This window comes from Aplidium turbinatum, chromosome 2 (genome assembly GCF_918807975.1).
Source record: "Aplidium turbinatum chromosome 2, kaAplTurb1.1, whole genome shotgun sequence".
NCBI lineage: Eukaryota > Metazoa > Chordata > Ascidiacea > Aplousobranchia > Polyclinidae > Aplidium > Aplidium turbinatum.
The window spans coordinates 19,226,653-19,244,614 of record NC_137473.1 but is presented as its reverse complement, the minus strand read 5'-3'; the positions used below and the strand labels follow the sequence as shown (position 1 = coordinate 19,244,614).

The following is a 17,962-nucleotide window of genomic DNA, read 5'->3' as shown; positions in this document are numbered from 1 at the left end:
CGTTTTTATTAAATTATTGTAACAACTGAACCAAACTGCTTGTCAACACCATAAGGGACCTTAATAAATGACTAAAATCACCAAGTTACCATGCTACTCTTCAATAATCTACTTGTGAGTCGACATAAGCATTAATGATTGAAGCTAAGTTTATTAACAGCCTTACAGACAACATGCAATACCAAGGCACACTGGCATAAGTACAGGTGGGGAACTGCAAGATTGATGTCAAAATTATACATCAGCTACGAAAATTAGACGTGTCTCAAATAACTGAGTATACGACTACGATTCGAGGAAATCATTAGAAAAGAAAAAAAACAGCCCAAAACCACTGCAAGCCTCCTTTCAGGAGAGAAAAAAACGTACATCTACAACTGTACTGTATCATGGAATTTTTAAAACAACTTTACCCCAAACAAATTTGCCTTTTTCATTCCAACTAGGTGATAAACTTTTTAATGTGCCGTGCGATGCAGTGCCCGTGATTGATTTGCCATCCAGGACAAACGTTTTGGCGATGTAGGATATACAAGGAGTATGACCAAGAAGTAAGTAGTAAGGAGTAAGTATATATACAATTGACCCACGATGTATCCAGAATGAGACCTCATAATGCAGATTAAAGGAGCGTAGATACCAGTTAACTAGGTCTCTGAGCTTACTTTGTCAAATTGACCGAAAAAGTGTCAGAAAGAAGTATGCAGGGAATTCTGTTCAGTCTCCACACCACATAAATAGTATTTACAATGAAATGCAGAACCACATACCAACAAGAACTGATGAATAATTCGAAATACAAAGAAAAAGATTAAGAAAAACATAATTAAATTGAGCAAACTGTGGTGATGGGGAAGTTTCGAAAATAAAAAACATTTCGTGAAAATTAGTAACACATTTTTCTTATACGTTAAACATAAATGCAAGACATCCTAATAATATCCTTCTAATAACTAATTTCCTACATATATCCCAATCTATGGCAAGAGGATGATGTCCTTAACATTTCACTAAAACTTTGCGATACACGCAAGTCGTTGAATGCAGAAATAAAAAAAATCTCTTAAAATAACAATTTCCTCCTTGTGCATTCCTCGAGTGCCACATTATATAGACGAGCTTTCTAAACAATACCCCAGGAAAAAAATATGTTGGTTTGAAAAGAAAAAATAATGACATATACGGTACTTCAAATTTTTAGGCTCATTCAACTGTGCTTCAGGTATTTCCACCACATTTAAAAGTTTATCGAAAATTCTTCGTAGTCTTGGCCAGTTGAAGCAGCAACTGAGCAATCCTCATTCAACAAAAAAAACAAAGAAATATTCACTAAGAACTTTCAGCAATACATTACGATCAATATTTGATGACATTGATTTTGAAAAAAGTTACTTCTTGGATACATAATACTCAATAAAAACGAGCGCAGAGGTTTTGGGCTGAACTGCTGAGCGATGAAAATAAAATTACACTTTGGTTCATTTTTAGCGATATTTTTACTTGTTTTGATGCAGAATCGTTCTCGAATTAAGTCGAAATGGTGGCTACGCCAATGCTAAACATTAGTTATATTCAAATAACATGCAATAATTGATAAAACATATTAGAGTTACTACAATACTACAAGTACAAGCAAGTTTTGTGAAGGCACTTAAATCTTTAAGATATTAGGCACTTAAAACTTTAAGATGTTGCTTAAGATATAAAAAAAAACATTGAACAATTAAACTTGGCTATATGACAGCTGTATTCAACCGAAATAAAATGATTTAAAACATTATTATGCAGTTAAACGACGATTAAAGACTGAGAATAGACATGTGAAGGTGCGGAAAGATTGAAATCAAAACTAGTGCAAGTCAACACGACACTAACTTGTAAATACAGTAATCATGCAATGAATTGAGCGGTAGTTGAGCAGTATAAAGCGTAGAATCATGCATCGAAGGACGATCACATCAAGCCGCCAATACACTGTCAAACTGATGAAGGCAACGACGTGTGGTACGCTTCAGTTATGAGGAATCACATAAGTAAAACGTGAACCAGTCGATTTTGTTTATTTTGCATTGAAAAGACCATAGAAGGTGTGTTCGAACAACGTGCTAATACAGCTTGGACCCGACGTAAAAACTTTGCAACATTTTAATTATCTTTATCTGATTCAGAACCCAATAAATTGTGTGCAAAATTGACAATTGCAAATTAGCAAAATCCCATGCGAGCCTTGTATCGCAATAAAATTCAAAGATTTTTACTGCAGTGCATTGGTTTGACTGCAAAGGTAAAAAATGGTTGAAAACATAGCAGCAGTTTTTCAAACTAAAATCAGTTATGATTATAGAAAGACGATGGCAACCTGTCAGCCACACGGGCTGCTGGTCATTCCCTGGCTAGGTGGGCCTTTTCATCGTAGCAGCAGAGAAAGAAAGCGAGCATTTACAAATGGTTGTCATTCAAATTAAGCTATTGTGAAAAAGTACGAAATTTACACATGGAAACAAAAGTTACTCAGAAAATAGAAAACCACTGAGCAGGTCATTTTGATTACATTAACAGGTTTTGGGCAAAGCATTCAGATTTCTCGAGCGAGTTTGACATGAGATACAAAACAAAGCAGGGACAGTACGACAGGTCATGTTTACATCATTCAAGCATCATATTCGATTAAACTCGCACTGAAAATATTGCTGTGTGTCGTCCAAACGATAGTTGGCGCATGGCAGCAGACCCACACTTCACTGCAATCGCACAAGACACACAGCAGAAATCCCACAACGTTGGACAACCTTAGCAAGGCAGTTACTATCACGTAAACTTTCTAAAAAATGCACAGCTTTTGATTGTTTTGATACTCTATTGCACAATAACATAAAAGTGAACTCCTACAAATACAATAATCGGTATTTTCCATAGGAACATAAATGACAAGCAAGTGAGCATTTCACACTTCTGAAGACAGTGATAATGGATTAAAGTTAAAATTATATGTGAAGCCCACCATTGAAACACACCATGTCATCAATCACTTCAAGTTTAAAGCCTTCTCCACTAATCATGGCAAATTCTTGAGTATAAAATACACATAAAATGAAAGAAAACTGAACACCTGTTACGGACACAAAACAACGGTTGGAAACACACAAGGCATTTGTGGAAAAAATCAAAAGGCATACACAATACACATTCATAAGGCACCTCATAACACACACACAGGCAAGCATACACAAGGATTTGGCGACAACACCAGACAAAACGACGAAATGCTACTATGAAGAAATCTTGACATTGAAATAAAGGTAGCAGTGATACCGTAAATGAAGGTAGGAAGCGTCAGTTGTCAACACAACAAGAAAAAAAAGTCTCATGCCTCTACAGTTCTCACCAGCTAGCTCATCGTTAATTTCAGTGCAGTTTTACGTTTTACGACAAGATTTGAAATTCTACTGGTTTCTGAACAAAGAGGCTAGAAAAGAGAAGACAGTTGGCACGCAAAGAATAAGAATAGCCAGGATGAGAAAATGGATAGGAAAATTAAAGACAAAAATAGCAATGATGAGTATTGCAACAGGAAGAGAGTATTGCCTGTAATTTTGAGGAACCCGATCTCTGGCTCGCGTTATTGCAGTGAAGAGACATGCAGACCGATGTAATAACAATGTTTTGATATTGCTCAAATCTGTGACCATAAGAGATGCGAGAGATTGGAAATCCGCACGAGATGTGGGAAGATGCTGAAAAACATAGATGAGCCCATCACGCCAGTAAATTTTTGAAAGAATTGTCCACATCCTTTTGATTCCCCTGGTAATCACTAATGGAAGGTCAGTCCAAGATGTTTCAATCCATCGAGTATGAAGATCGAAGAAGTCAAAAAGATGATCATCGTTCTTCGCTTGAAAACAGTGGAAGATTATTCGAAAAATGCAAGAAACTCCAAAACAATAAAAGAACGAGCTTTCCCACGACGCAGTATGAAACACATACACAGAAAGAAGCAAAAAGGAAAGAGAAAGGCAGAGCACAATCACAGGAACAATCCAAGATTTGAAATCCGCTACAGTGTTTTCTGGGAAAGATGTGGTTTTTATTTTCTTTTTTAAAGGTTCTGGAATAGGTTTTTTGGCAACTTTAGGCTTTCCATTGTCATCTTTGCCCAGAGTTACTAATGATGGAGTAGAGCAACGATGAGGAGCGCTTTTCAAACGATGCGAGACTGGAGAGTTCCTCATAGCTTCTTTGAGCCGACACACTTCGCATCCATGATATTCAGTCTGCGGCTCGTTAGATGAGGCAAAAGTGGCAGCAGAAACCCTGGATGCAGATGATGGAATTCTACCCAAAGGAGCCGAAGAAAGAGATGAAAACTTTGCAGCAGGAGTAGATGGACAGCTTCGATGACTGTGATCAAGAACTTTTGACAAGCCTGATTGTAGATCTTTAAGTTGATCACGGTTTAGACCAAGTTCATGCTTTCTGGTGGCCTTTCTCATTATAAACGGCTTGATAGTCGGTAAAGGCACCACAGGTGACTTTGCACTTCCATAGCGCCAAGGAGGACGCTTTACTTCACTACCAGGTGAAGGAGATGGGCGAGTATAAACAATCCCATATTTAATTTCATCAGAAAAAGCTTTAGTTTTCTCTTCTATTGCCTTACTCATAGCTCGATGTCGTTTAACTTGTTTGGTGCTTCCTTTATTTTTATCTTCGTTTCTCTTATTTAACTCGGCTGCCCGAGATAAAACACGCTCCCGAAGACCCTTTGATGCTGTATCTGATGGGGGCGTTTTTGATGAAAAGAATTTTGCAGGTTTTGGTTTTATTTTAGGAGGTGTACCATGGCCACCTGGTCTCCAAGGAGCTTTCACAAATTTGTTGGCCAAGTTTGAGGAGGAAGGAGACTTTTCCACTAAAACGTTTTGAGCTTTATTTAACTTTGTAGGAGATTTTTTCTTAGCATCACCTATGTCTGGCATGCTTTGGCTCTTTTTTGGTGCAGACGGGACGAGAAGCGATGACTCCTGTGAACTTGCATCAGAACGAGATCGTTCACTTCCTCCAGCAGAAGATTTTCGGGGAGTCTGATCTTTCATAACAGCAGCAAAACTGCTTGCAGGACAGGTTTTACTTTTTTCTGGAGGTAGAAGAAGATCGTCTTCCTTTGGTTCATCTGTGCTCTCGTCTTCATTATCATCAGAATCATCTTTCTTGTCATTTGCATCTAAAAACTTTGATCGTAGATGTATGACGACTTCCTCCTGAGCCTCGCCACGAAGAGTCTTGAGCCCCTCAATCAAGTCCTCTCGCTCCACGTCATCCTGCTCTGTCTCAGCAGCAAGTTGGATTAGGTCATCCTCTGTCACATCCACCAGACACAAGGTGTCATTGGTGGTTTCTTCTTGTTCTTCAGGGAAGCATTCGCAAGATTCATCATCAACAAAAAAATCCACCTTCTTTTCAAGCAAGTTATCATAAACTCCGAAAGAGTCCATCAAACCAATCACGTCTAATAAGTTACCAACCACATTGATAATTTGCCACAAATCATCATCAGTCAATTCTTGCAACATCATCATCACGCACTCCATGCACACTTCATCATCATCACCAACAGAATCACGCACTTTTAGATCATTATCAGCACGTTTTGGGCTTTTTCGGGCACTATGTGCACCACCTTTTCCCCTGCTGGAACTCACTTTGAGGTTCTTTGGTTGACGACGAGTAGCTGCCAAATGCTGACGCTTCAAAGTGTTTTCTCGACGCTGGGAATATTCCCGTTGGTTCGATACCTCAGTCTGGTGACGTGACCTGGAACAAAAAGCAGATCGTCAAGAGATGGGGCCTATCTAAAATCAAGTACCTGATTTGGTACATTAGTGCTATTTTACTGTACACTCGCATTAAACCCACTTGAGGTGTTCCATTCTTTGCTCGTGGATACCATGGAGATGTTTGTACTCCAATGCTTGTGTCGATGCGTGCTGGGATAAGAACATCTCATCTTCTTTCTCCTTGTGTCGTTGCTTCATGCTCAACTCCTAGAAATATCCGGAGCGGTTTATAACCACAAATTATAGCATTGATCTTTTCAATGGCTTCGTTCACTCAATGTGACAAAATCACACAATCCATGTTAAAAACTAAACAACACGTTCGGACATGTCTACAGCGATTTATGTGATGTCACAAAGAGTAAGGGATAACTGGAGCTCCAGAATAAGATGTGCTTCATTTGAAGCATAAGCGCCGATGCATTGATCTGCATGCACGGATGTTTATCAAATTCATATCCAAAGTACAAATTAGAATCATTTCGCCAGACCCTTGTTATGTTGAACAGCATTTTTCTTTCTTTTTACCCTGTAATTTTTTAATGTACTTTAAAACAAAGTATATAACAGTTAATAGCACAAAAAATCGTGGTGTTCTAATCTTATGCATAGATATATTAGGCTATGTCATCGTTTTATCTGATTAATTTCAGCAACGCCATATGAGAGGAATTTTGAACAAACAATAAAACATGGCACCAGTGCAGCAACTGACCTCTTGAAGCAAATCTTGCGCCAAGCTGTGACGAGCTAGTAGAGCTCTTCGGCGGCGTTTGCGGCATTCCAACTCGAAGTTTTGTTGATGTTTATCGCGCAATTCTTCTTCCGCCTGCGCATGTATGCTTGCCAGAGCAGATAGCTGCTGCTGCAGCCAGTTCGTGCGGACTTCCTTACTCGCCTTCAAGTTATTCGAATCCTGGAAATTTGAAACGTTTCACAAAAGAATGTACATGTTCTGTAGGATGGCAATGTAACACTTTAAAATGATTTTACGATTTAACTATAAATCCGTCTTGCTTTATTGAGACCATTTAATCTGACCCAATTTTATTTAGAAAAAAAAACAAAAAAAACACAGTTTTACTGTACTACCACCACAACAGAAACTTTTACATTATTTGACATTTTCAAGTAATTAAAATAAGATGAAACGCAAGCTGAACCTCTTTCAAATGTTCTTTCTTCAATTTATAGTCCTTCTTCTGCTGGCTGAGAAAGTCCTTCATCTCATGATCCTGTTGCTGGTTGAGGTGACGCTGGAATTTCTTGTCATCACTTTGGGAAGACTTTGCATCCTTATCGAGATCTTGCTGGTGGTGCTTGATCAAGCGCTCCAGCTCCTGGTTATACTGATTGCGAAGATTGTCCAAATCCTTAAGCAACTTCAAGCTGCAGAGACACGATGAATCAGCAGTCAGCACGTTGTAACCTATTCTAAAACCGGCACATAGTGGTGGCCAAGTTTAACTTGACTTTTGAATACTCATTACTCATCTTTATCACAAGTGCGATGAGGTGAGCCAGCACAGCACAGGAATCGCTAACTTGTGCAGTTTGCAAGGTTGAAACTGGGTTTGCGTGTTATGAAATGCTATCTTGCTTCAAGGACTTTGGGATAGAAGAAAACATCTATACCTCATTTTATTGTTGCTATGACGTTTTATATCGGATCACTTGTGACGTTCTGAATTGTGAATAACTTGTTTTCATATTTTCAGACATAGAACTAAATAAAACAACATCCCACGGCATACCATCTCAAAATTAACTTGTGATATCTGAAGTATATCATGTAGCAAAAGGCATCTCTCACCTGTACTCATCCATCTCATTCTTAAGCTTGTTTTCATAGTTAATGAGTTGCTTTTGGTGTTGCTGCCGCATCCTCTTGTATCCGAGAAGTTGTTCCCTGTACTGATCCTCGTTGTGATCCTCATGCTGACGATGCACGGCATGGGCGGATCGGATCGTGGCAAATCTACGAGAAACATCAAGAAGTAAGACTTGAGCGCAGATACCAGCAACTAACACAAATGACTGCAGGAATTACGAGGGCTACTTTGCTTTACAAAACCACTATCTTTCGTTAACGCGAATGTTTAGTGAAGAATTTTAGAACGATTTCCATTTTGAAGAACTTGTGGATGATATGGAAAGGAGGAAACTGAGAAGAAAACAAGAAGAAACTGTCCACCTCTCCTGTTACACGAAACGACCAGAACTCACCTTCTGGTGACGTATTTTAGTTTAAGGACAAATCTCCCACAAGAAAATCAAACAAGTCAATAAAAATAAAGTTGTAAACCAAAGTCATGAACAAAGGATAAAAAAAAAATTTTTCAACACCACAATCATACAAATCAATACAAAGTAAGGGAACAAATATCTAAGGCATTCCCTCTGACTGAAAGAGGTTCTTCCAAACCGGATCAGAAAAACACAACTTAAAATCAAAATCAAATCAATTTCAAACAGTGCAGAAGATATACCCTGATGATTCGAGCTGTACAGCTTGGATGCGCTTTTGTAACTGTGAGGGTGACATCGTGTCTTGTATGTGGTACAGAGGACCCTCGGACAATCTAACACCATTAGAACGTCAGGTAAGAAATGTGGTTTACTTATGTACCGTGACGACAGTTTTGTCATCGTTGCAATAAAATTAGAGTGCTCACAAGAGATAGTTTTGACGAGGGTAATCCAAAAATTTGTTGGGAGAAATGCTCTTTGTTCCGGCAAAGATAAATAATATTGGTCCTGCTGCAGTGGGGACCAACGACATCGAAAAATGAAATGTATCTTGATGTATATAAAATATATTGTTCTGGTCAATGATCTAAATTCAGTCGACGGCTGGTCAGGTTAAAAATAACAAGAGTTGGACTTGTGGTGAGATCTCACCTGTCTCTTTGCACCTTTGGCTTCCCCCCCAGTTTATCTCCTCCTTCGGTGGGTGGTTGATGTTGGTGGAGAGAGGTCACTGAGGAGGAAGATGCTGCGGAGTCCGAACGTTTCGGAAGATGCGATGAAATGTTTGTTGAGGCCTGAAAGGTGAAACACAAGACTAAGTGTGATGCATAGCGTCAGGTACACAACCAGCAAATCCATTTCCTTCCTGCGCCCATTTAAAGTTCTTCCGTTTACATTCATTGAATGTTTCTCAGAAACTGAGAGAGTGAAGGTGAGAACTTATCATGGCGCTGGTGTATCACACAAAATTAGAAAGTGACAATATTCATGTAAGTAACGGTAAAAACAACAGTTGGTGATCTCCTCGATATTTTCTGATGCTCTTATCATACGTTTTGCTCTTATCATACGTACTCACAGGAGATTTGTTGGGAGGTTGCTGGACGGTTATAACTGGAGGGGAGGTAGAATAGGTTGGCTGAGAGGAAGCTGTTGAAGAAGCGACATCTTGCTCCGAGACTTCGCTGCTGGCTCCCTCCTGACTAAGAACGCTGCTAGAATCGCTCAACCGCTACAAAAGATTTGATACAACAGTTTGCAAATAAACTCTAAAGAATAAAGCACAGACAATCTTGATTCAGAGGCCACTTTCACCCAAAGCACTCACCGAGTCGTTGAGACTATTGACGCTGCTGCTCTTGCTGCTGGCCGCTATCGAGAAACTGGGGTTGCTTTGTGAAGACGCGAGTGAGTTGGTACGGCTTTCGTCATCCTAAAGAAAGTAATCATAATGTAAACTTGCGTTATCATAACGTTACTAGCCAGCTTAATCAACAAATCTAGTCTAAGAGGCGGTGATTTTATGAGTGGATTATGAAGAAAAGCAAAAAAATAGACGGAATTTTGTGTATTGTAAATGGGATAGTAATGATTACAAACACGAAATAGATCTACAGCTAAAGAAAATGACATCAATGGATGATCGATTCTCCAGTCAGCATGTTGTCACGTGTCAAGGTATGTAGGAACTTATATCTTCCTAGAGGGGTTTAAAATCTATTAACTATTTGGAGGTTTGCATGGTTTGTGATTATGAGTCAACCCAAAGTTGACATCATTCTTTAGTGATGCTTCTTCTAAACCTCTAGAAACTGAAAATACGCAACAACAACAACAACAAAAGAACGGTTTCGATTAGTTACGTTAAAGTGTAAACGTCTATGATGGTTCTAGTTGATGTTGTTCGACAATTTTACTCTACTGCAAAGTCTAGCAATGTCAGACTAATTGGTTTTCAATGAAAAGTGTATCTCGGTATGCAATCCGATAAAGATGCCTCCACACAGAATACACTCACGCTCCTGTAAACCATGAAGATGCATGAGAAAGCTTCTATTTGATCTACTTGATATTCTTCTATTGGTATAAAATGAACGTATGGAGCTTCGAAAACAATTCAAAATTAATATTTTTAAATTTTTTGACGAGGTTTCATTCTTGAACCAAGCCGCCAGCAAGTAAGTTTCAAAGGTGAACTCAATCATGGATATGAGAGTTTGAAAGTTCTCTGTATTAGTTACCGTTGTGGAGAGATATCAGTCAAGCTTCTTTGCTACACTAGTACTACATCGGTATTACCCACCGCCAATGACTTGTCTTCTTCCATTGGAGTTTCACTGTTTGTTATGGCATTTTGTTTGTTCGAGTTCTACGAAGACAACAGACATGTCAGAACCTGCTCATTGTAAGCACTGCAGTGAGCTGATCTATAACGTTGTTGCAACAGAAACAACATCATTTATAAAGGATTACCAACATTGAAGACTTGAAGGAGTGTGGGGGAAAACAATACAATAATTGGCTAGTAGCGATCTTCGCACAAAATGCAAAAACCAAATTGTTCGATTTTGAAAAAAGCGTCTTAAAAGCTGGGAAATGAGCAACGGAACAGAAGCTTAATAGTACACCGTCAACCTCGCAGCCCATACTCACCCGTTGACGGTTTTCGTTGATAAGAATCTTCTTCATCTTCCTGTATTGTAAATTGTCAAGATCTCGAACGACATTCTTCGTTCTTTCTATCAGCTCCAACACGACCGTGCTGGATCGGGACTTGGAAAGGAAGGGATGCTGCGGAAACAAGTCATGTTTGAAAACTTAGATGAAACACAAGCCGCAAAACAACAAAAAACGCCCAACACCAACCACCCAGACAACAAAACCACTTTTTACATTGATTCAACGTCTAAGAACAGTTACTGTCCTGCCTGGGCACCTTATTACGGAGATGGGAGGGGAATTGAAGCATGTCAATGAAATTGTATCAAAAAGTTACTTAGAATGATGCCAAGTACAAGCTGTGATAAGCACAACACATTGCATCCATCATAAAGGAATATGTCTTAAGTCTGCTTCATGCTCAAAGGGAGATGCAAAGATTAACACTAAGACTAAGCCATTGTGAAGTACCTGTAAAACTTCATTTGACGTGGGTCGGTCACTGGGGATTTTCTGGAGTAACAGTTTGACAAAGTCCCTGTAAAGGTTAGCATAAAAGATTAAGAGACAGCAATAGAATTAAAAGCATTCAAATAAGTCAGCAAAGATGGTTCTTATCACCATTAGTCGCCACCTCCGCTTGCAGCAGATTGCGCATCAACATTCAACATGGGTTAATTCACTTAGTTGTTTCCAAGAGTGGCGATTTTGAGCCACTTCGCCCAGTGTCGCCAAATTGATAAATAAACAAATGTTAAGTAAATAATGAAGAAAAACGTATTTAAAAAGATCAAAATGAACGACTTTTGTAAATTTATAACCAGTAACCACAACCGATCAACTGAACAGGAATTACTTGAAATGCTGTGACCAAGTTCTCGGAGGAGAATTATCTTCGTCCGCATCAGGATCCTCCAGCACGGGAGGATCATTCTGTGCGATGTGGTAGAGTGCGGACATGGCGTTCATATTGAAGAGAGGAGGTTTACGTTCAGCCAGTTCCACGCTGGTGATTCCCATCGACCAAATATCAGCTTTGCCATCATACTGACCTTCGTCCATGGCCAATATGACTTCCGGTGCCATCCTGGGAGAAATGCAAGTTTTACGTCTGTTTTTCATAATAGATTGGAACTGGATGACGAAACTCTTCATCTACATAAAATTGGTTTGTTCAAGACAACGATATTTGCGGTCAGCGACAGAGTGCGTCTGTAAAACTTCACATAAGCACTGTCTTAGCATAGAAATTGTTTGGTGGTGCAGAAACCAAAAACCGTTAACACAATTCCATAGTTACATCAGAAGTATTTCAATACATAAGATATTATACTGAACATAGATTGTTTGACACTGTTGTAAATGAGCAAGCTTGGAGCTAAATATTGCCTTAATTGCCTTGTTTCGTGTAATATTATTAATTTATTATTATGTATATCATATGATTGATATGATTGAGGACAAGCTTTTTGCATTCTTGCACCCGCTGTTGTAAATCACAGTTCAGAAGCTGTGTCTTGTGTGACTCACATTGCGTATGTGTATAATGTTATTTACTGTCGGTGTCCGCTTGAACTGGATGAAAAACGTGTTAAAACCCTACCAAACGTCGCTCGTCCATCGGAGTGTGAAGTTGAAAACCGACTCGAGCAAGCCAACGTCTCATAAGCTGTGTCAGTGGTTTATGATGTCATACTACAAGCTTGAACAACCATGGTAATACAAAAGGTGGTTTTCTTATCCCCACGATAAACTAAATGTGTCAATATCCCATTCTAGTAAGCCAAATCTGATCATAGTATGGTGATTCAACGTTGAATCAATGCAAAAGTATTGGTTTTATGGCTAGGACGTCAGTACAGGCGTAGATGCCATCCACTCTAAGTCTAAACAAGCTCTCATTTAAACTGTGATTACGTAAATAATATCAAAACACGATCGCCAGCATGACTCACCAGTATGGAGTACCAACAAAGGAATTAGCAGGAGAAACTATTGAGGCGGAACCGAAGTCAGCCAGCTTCACCTGGCCACCATCGGTGAGGAGAATGTTCCCGGCTTTGACGTCTCTGTGGATCTTGTTGTGCACGTGGAGATAATGAAGTCCCTGATAGGATTTTACGTAATTAAGTCATGGTGGGAATACTCGAAAGACGTTTCCTTGACTTCAAGTGAAATTATTCAATGCCGAGATTTGTTTAATTTTTGCTGCAAAGACGAATGACGTCGTCTGCGCATAATCCGATGCAGGTCAGTTATTTTATTTTTATTGTAAATAAATAATTCAACTAAAAGATAAAAAGATCATACACTAACTACGGGATCCAGAAAACGAAACTACTCACAGTAAAAATCAGCCATGTTTAGCAACCTATATAAATTATTCGTTTGGACACATAAACTATATTTACTATACAATATACATTCAATCATTCGGTTACCATCATCATTAGTTCAACTTATCATTCTCCACACACCCAGAAACCAGAACATACGACATCAACCTAAGGAGATACCCCGAACACAGTCTTTACTTCATTGCTGAAACTATTTCCATTGGTAAGCCTTAAGCCCCACGTCATTAGTTTTAGTTGTCAATGGGCTAATAATATCAAATTCCTTCTTTGGCGTTTGTACCGCTTAAAGGGTGGGTGGTCGTCGATGAAATGATGATGCACGATGATATCACACATTGCAAAAAAAATCTAAACAAAGCTTCATCACTAAAAACTTGTCGATTGAAAAGCAGACTAGCATAGTCGTCATTTTATTTACGTTGAATATATGTAACTCGTGACCAGCGTCACTACATAATCACCGTTCAGCGTTTTCTGGTACAGACGTTGGAATTGATTACCACCGCACTGCGCGTGTAATCAATTGAGCGTTCTGTACCACGTTCCTCAGTTGATTGTTTTGCGTTTCTTTCTTACTATATATTGCGTTGATTTTATACAGTGAATGAGTAAGTAACAAGAGGTAAATGGTTTTCTCACTTGGTTGGCTATCGCTACAATTATTATTGTTTATTTTATATTAAACGTCTGGAAATACAACAGACATTTAACTGGCGTCGTCGGCAGGACCTTTACAGAATTTCTACAGGATTTTAGAAACATGGAGAAACTGATCGAAGTCCTGCAACAACAAATTGCCAACCAAGAACGTCAGACGAAGGAGCAAATTGCCAGACAAGAAGAACGTCACCAGGAACGTCAAGAAGAACAAGAAAGGCGCCACCAAGAACAACTACGAGAAATACGAGCCCAAACTGCGAGATCACAGCCAACAACAATACAACAACAGGTATCTTTACCTAAGTTCGTAGCGTTCGAAGCCACCACTGAACTGTGGGCAGACTATTGGAAGAGGTTTAACACCTTTGTAGCAGCACATTCAGTCGCACAAGACAAAATGCCGCAGGTTTTTCTCACCAATCAATCACCTACAATCTACAAAATGTTAACAAATTTGGCTGCGCAGGAAACAAACCCAAAAGAAGTCAACGATCTCACCATGACGGAAATTACAAATTACATGGCTCAACAATTCGACCCAAAACGCTTCATCGTGAGGGAGCGATTCCGTTTCTGGAGCGAAATGAAGCGCAAGCCCGGGGAAACAGCTCAAGAACTAGCCATCCGCATACGCCAGGCAGCTGCTACCTGTGACTTCTCGTCCATTTCAAATCCATTGGACGAAGCTTTACGTACTCGTTTTATTTGTTCAATAGGTAACGAGGCGGTGCTTAAGGCGTTATTCAAAATCAGAGCTGATGAACTTACTTTCAAACGTGCGGTGGAGGTTGCATTAGAAACCGAAGAGGCAGCCAAGGTGGCCAAAGAAACTGTTTACGGCACTCCACCAGCACCAGTTGCGAAAGTAAGGACCATCAGCAAACCTCCAAAAACTAGGCAACTTACAGGTACTTTCTTTACTTCTAAAAATAAAGAATGCTATCGCTGTGGTAATTCCAACCACAACGCCAATGACTGTAGGTTTAAGAAAGCCACTTGCCATTTCTGCAATATTACGGGACACTTACAGAGTGTTTGTCGAAAGAAAGCTAGACAGTTCAAACCTTCTAAGGTAAATTGTATCGAGGAAATTAACATGCTCTCTAGTTTTTGCAGAAAACCTCGACATTCAAAGTTGGAAGTACCGATCTCCATTAATTCGGTAACCACACACTTAGAACTGGACACTGCTACAAATGGAAATTTCCTTTCCAACGACGTCTGGACTCGGGTAGGCGCACCTCGATTGCAAGCACCAGTGTCGCAGTTCCAATCTGCTACCAAGCATCTAGTACCAATCACGGGTTCTTTCACGGCCCAGGTAACTTGTCCTTCCACGGGAAGGTCAGATAATATTTCTTTTGTAGTCACGACAGTCAAAGGACTAAACTTGCTAGGTCGTGATGCAATCTCGTCTTTAGGGATTTCTATCGATAAATTCCTTCTGTCTAACTGTTCTACTTTACAGAGCATCCAGTCATACGACAAGCCTGATAAGAGTCTGGAGAAAGCATGCTCCCTCTTATGTGACGAGTTCAAAGATGTGTTTAAGCCTGAACTCGGGTGCTTACGAGATTATGAACTAGACATAGATTTTAAGTCTGATGTTAAACCTGTTTTTCTAAAACCTAGGCCTGTACCTTTCGCGCTAAAGGAGGACTTAGCACAAGCCTATGATTCGGGCATTGCACGTGGTGTATGGACACCAGTTCAATTTTGCGATTGGGGCACACCGGTTGTTCCAGTCCGTAAGCCTTCAAACTCTTCAGAAGCGAAGGCCAAGTTACGCATATGTGGCGATTATTCAGTCACGGTGAACCCTTCCCTGGAGACCCATCGTCACCCGTTACCCTTACCAGAACACTTAATGCAAAAGTTGGGTGGTGGGTACGGTTTCAGCAAGATAGACTTGGCTGATGCCTACAATCAGATTCGACTTGGTCCTGACAGTCGAAAACGACTCGCATTAAGCACTCACCGTGGCGTACTTTTACAAAATGTTTTACCTTTTGGCATATCTTCTGCTCCAGGTTATTTTCAGAAGATCATGGACGACCTTACAGCCGACCTTCCAGGGGTCGCAGTCTACCTAGACGACATTCTTGTCAGTGGCACTACTGCTGAGGAGCATCTCCAGAATCTTAGACGGCTCCTCGATCGACTTCACTCAAAAGGCCTGAGGTGTAGGAAAGACAAGTGTAAGTTTGCACAACCTCAGGTAGAGTATCTCGGACACATTTTGTCCAGGCAGGGCATCTCCAAAGGTCCCAAGGTAAACGCCGTACTGGAGATGTCTGCCCCCACTGACGTATCTTCTCTTCGTTCGTTTTTAGGTTCCTTACAATTTTATTCGAAGTTTCTACCGTTGAACGCTTCCACTGTAGCAGAACCACTATACCATCTCACGAAAAAGGACATTCCTTGGAGATGGGGAAAACAAGAGGAAAACTCTTTTGCTCAGCTGAAGCATCATCTATCTACTGATGAGGTTCTTACACATTTCAATGCTTCACTTCCGGTAGGTATCGCATGTGATGCTTCTAGTGTGGGCATCGGTGCTACTTTGTTTCACCGTTACCCAGATGGCACAGAACGGCCTATAGCAAACGTTTCAAAGATATTAACAGCTTCGCAGAGAAACTATAGTCAAATTCAGAAAGAGGCTTTGTCGATAATTTTTGCGCTAAAGAAATTCTATCAATATCTTTTTGGTAGATCATTCATTTTGGTCACAGATCATAAACCATTGCTTAGTCTTTTTGGCCCGACCAAATCGACACCTTCTTTGGCAGCAAATCGTTTGGCTCGTTGGGCACTCTTTTTGTCGCAATTTACATACACTATTGAGTACAGGAAGACGAAGGATCATCAAAACGCTGATGCTTTGAGTCGCTTACCAGCAGGAGGGGATAAAGTCTTCGATGAAGAGGAAAGTGCGGATGACATTGATATCGTCTGTGCTATCGATGCTTTGGATTTGCAGGTCCAGACCCCAAATGCCGCCTCACTGCGTAAAGAATCTTCTAAAGATCCTATCATTTCCACGGTAATGCGTTTCATTCATGAAGGATGGCCGGCCAAGTCTTCTCCACAAGACCCGGTCGAACCGTTCCGTAAGTACGCAGACTCTCTTTCTACTTGTTACGGATGTCTACTTTACGGTTCCAGAGTGGTCATCCCTTCCAAACTTCGTCCTTCCGTCCTTCAGTTGCTTCATGAAGGACATTTCGGCATTGAGAGAATGAAGCAGTTGGCAAGAACGTCCGTCTACTGGCCAAACATCGATCGAGACATAGCGGAACTTTGTCACAAGTGCAGTACCTGTGGCAAATATCAACCGCAATCTAAAACCCAGGTCCAATCATGGACGGTTCCAGAAGCACCGTGGAGTCGCTTACACATAGATCATGCGGTAGAATTCATGGGTTACCATTGGTTACTCAGCATTGATGCTTTTTCTAAATACCCTTGTATTCATGCTACTACTTCCTTATCTTCAACAGCTACTATCAACCTGCTAGAAGAAGATTTTGCTCATTTCGGCTATCCCCATACTATAGTTACCGATAATGCTACTACTTTTAAATCCACAGAATTCCAAACTTTCTGTAAGGAGAGGGGTATGGTACACATCACGGGTGCACCTTACCATCCGGAAACCAATGGAGCGGCGGAGCGCCTCGTACGTACGTTCAAGCAAGCACTTCGCAAATCTTCCCTGCCCCCGAAACAAGCCGTCTTGGAATTCCTACAGCAGTATCGACGCACGCCAACTCCGAGTGGCTACTCTCCAAGCCAATTACTCAACAATCGTCAGATTCGAACCAAGATCGACACGCTTCTCCCCACATCGTCTCAAGTGGTACCCCGACAAAAACCTCACAGCACGGACGCCTCCGAAGGTACAAAACGGCATTTCAAACCGGGAGATCCCTGTTACGCGCTATCATTCACTCCACGACGGAGCCAGGATCCTCGTTGGGTTCCAGCCGAGGTGATTAAGCGACAGGGTAGCCGAATCTTCCTGGTACGTCTGCTGCCACATGGTCCGACGTGGAGGCGCCATATGGACCAACTGCAACCTCGCTATGCATCATCGGAGGACCAGGAGCCGGGAGAAACTCCTGCACCAACAGTCGACTCCTCCGCTGTCTCCACCTCAGCTCGAACGGATTCGGACGACACACCGACTGTACCGGA

The 17,962-nt window shown here is 40.7% G+C and overlaps 1 protein-coding gene across 2 annotated transcripts in view; it reads right to left on the bottom strand.

The window, feature by feature from the left end:
• LOC145765195 (serine/threonine-protein kinase TAO3-like) overlaps positions 1-17,962 on the bottom strand; it is a 34,623-nt gene that overhangs the window by 13,584 nt on the left and 3,077 nt on the right. The window contains exons 5-18 of one of the 2 annotated variants that reach the window (XM_082576972.1): positions 12,701-12,852; positions 11,602-11,832; positions 11,217-11,283; positions 10,740-10,877; positions 10,390-10,455; positions 9,415-9,519; positions 9,166-9,318; positions 8,739-8,881; positions 8,327-8,419; positions 7,651-7,815; positions 7,001-7,226; positions 6,553-6,753; positions 5,917-6,044; positions 5,703-5,814 (exon numbers count right to left, since the gene is read on the bottom strand). In XM_082576972.1, coding sequence (XP_082433098.1) covers positions 5,703-5,814; positions 5,917-6,044; positions 6,553-6,753; positions 7,001-7,226; positions 7,651-7,815; positions 8,327-8,419; positions 8,739-8,881; positions 9,166-9,318; positions 9,415-9,519; positions 10,390-10,455; positions 10,740-10,877; positions 11,217-11,283; positions 11,602-11,832; positions 12,701-12,852 — 1,980 coding nt within the window. The remainder of the gene's footprint in view (positions 1-5,702; positions 5,815-5,916; positions 6,045-6,552; positions 6,754-7,000; positions 7,227-7,650; positions 7,816-8,326; positions 8,420-8,738; positions 8,882-9,165; positions 9,319-9,414; positions 9,520-10,389; positions 10,456-10,739; positions 10,878-11,216; positions 11,284-11,601; positions 11,833-12,700; positions 12,853-17,962) is intronic. The other variant, XM_082576973.1, reaches the window with a different exon arrangement.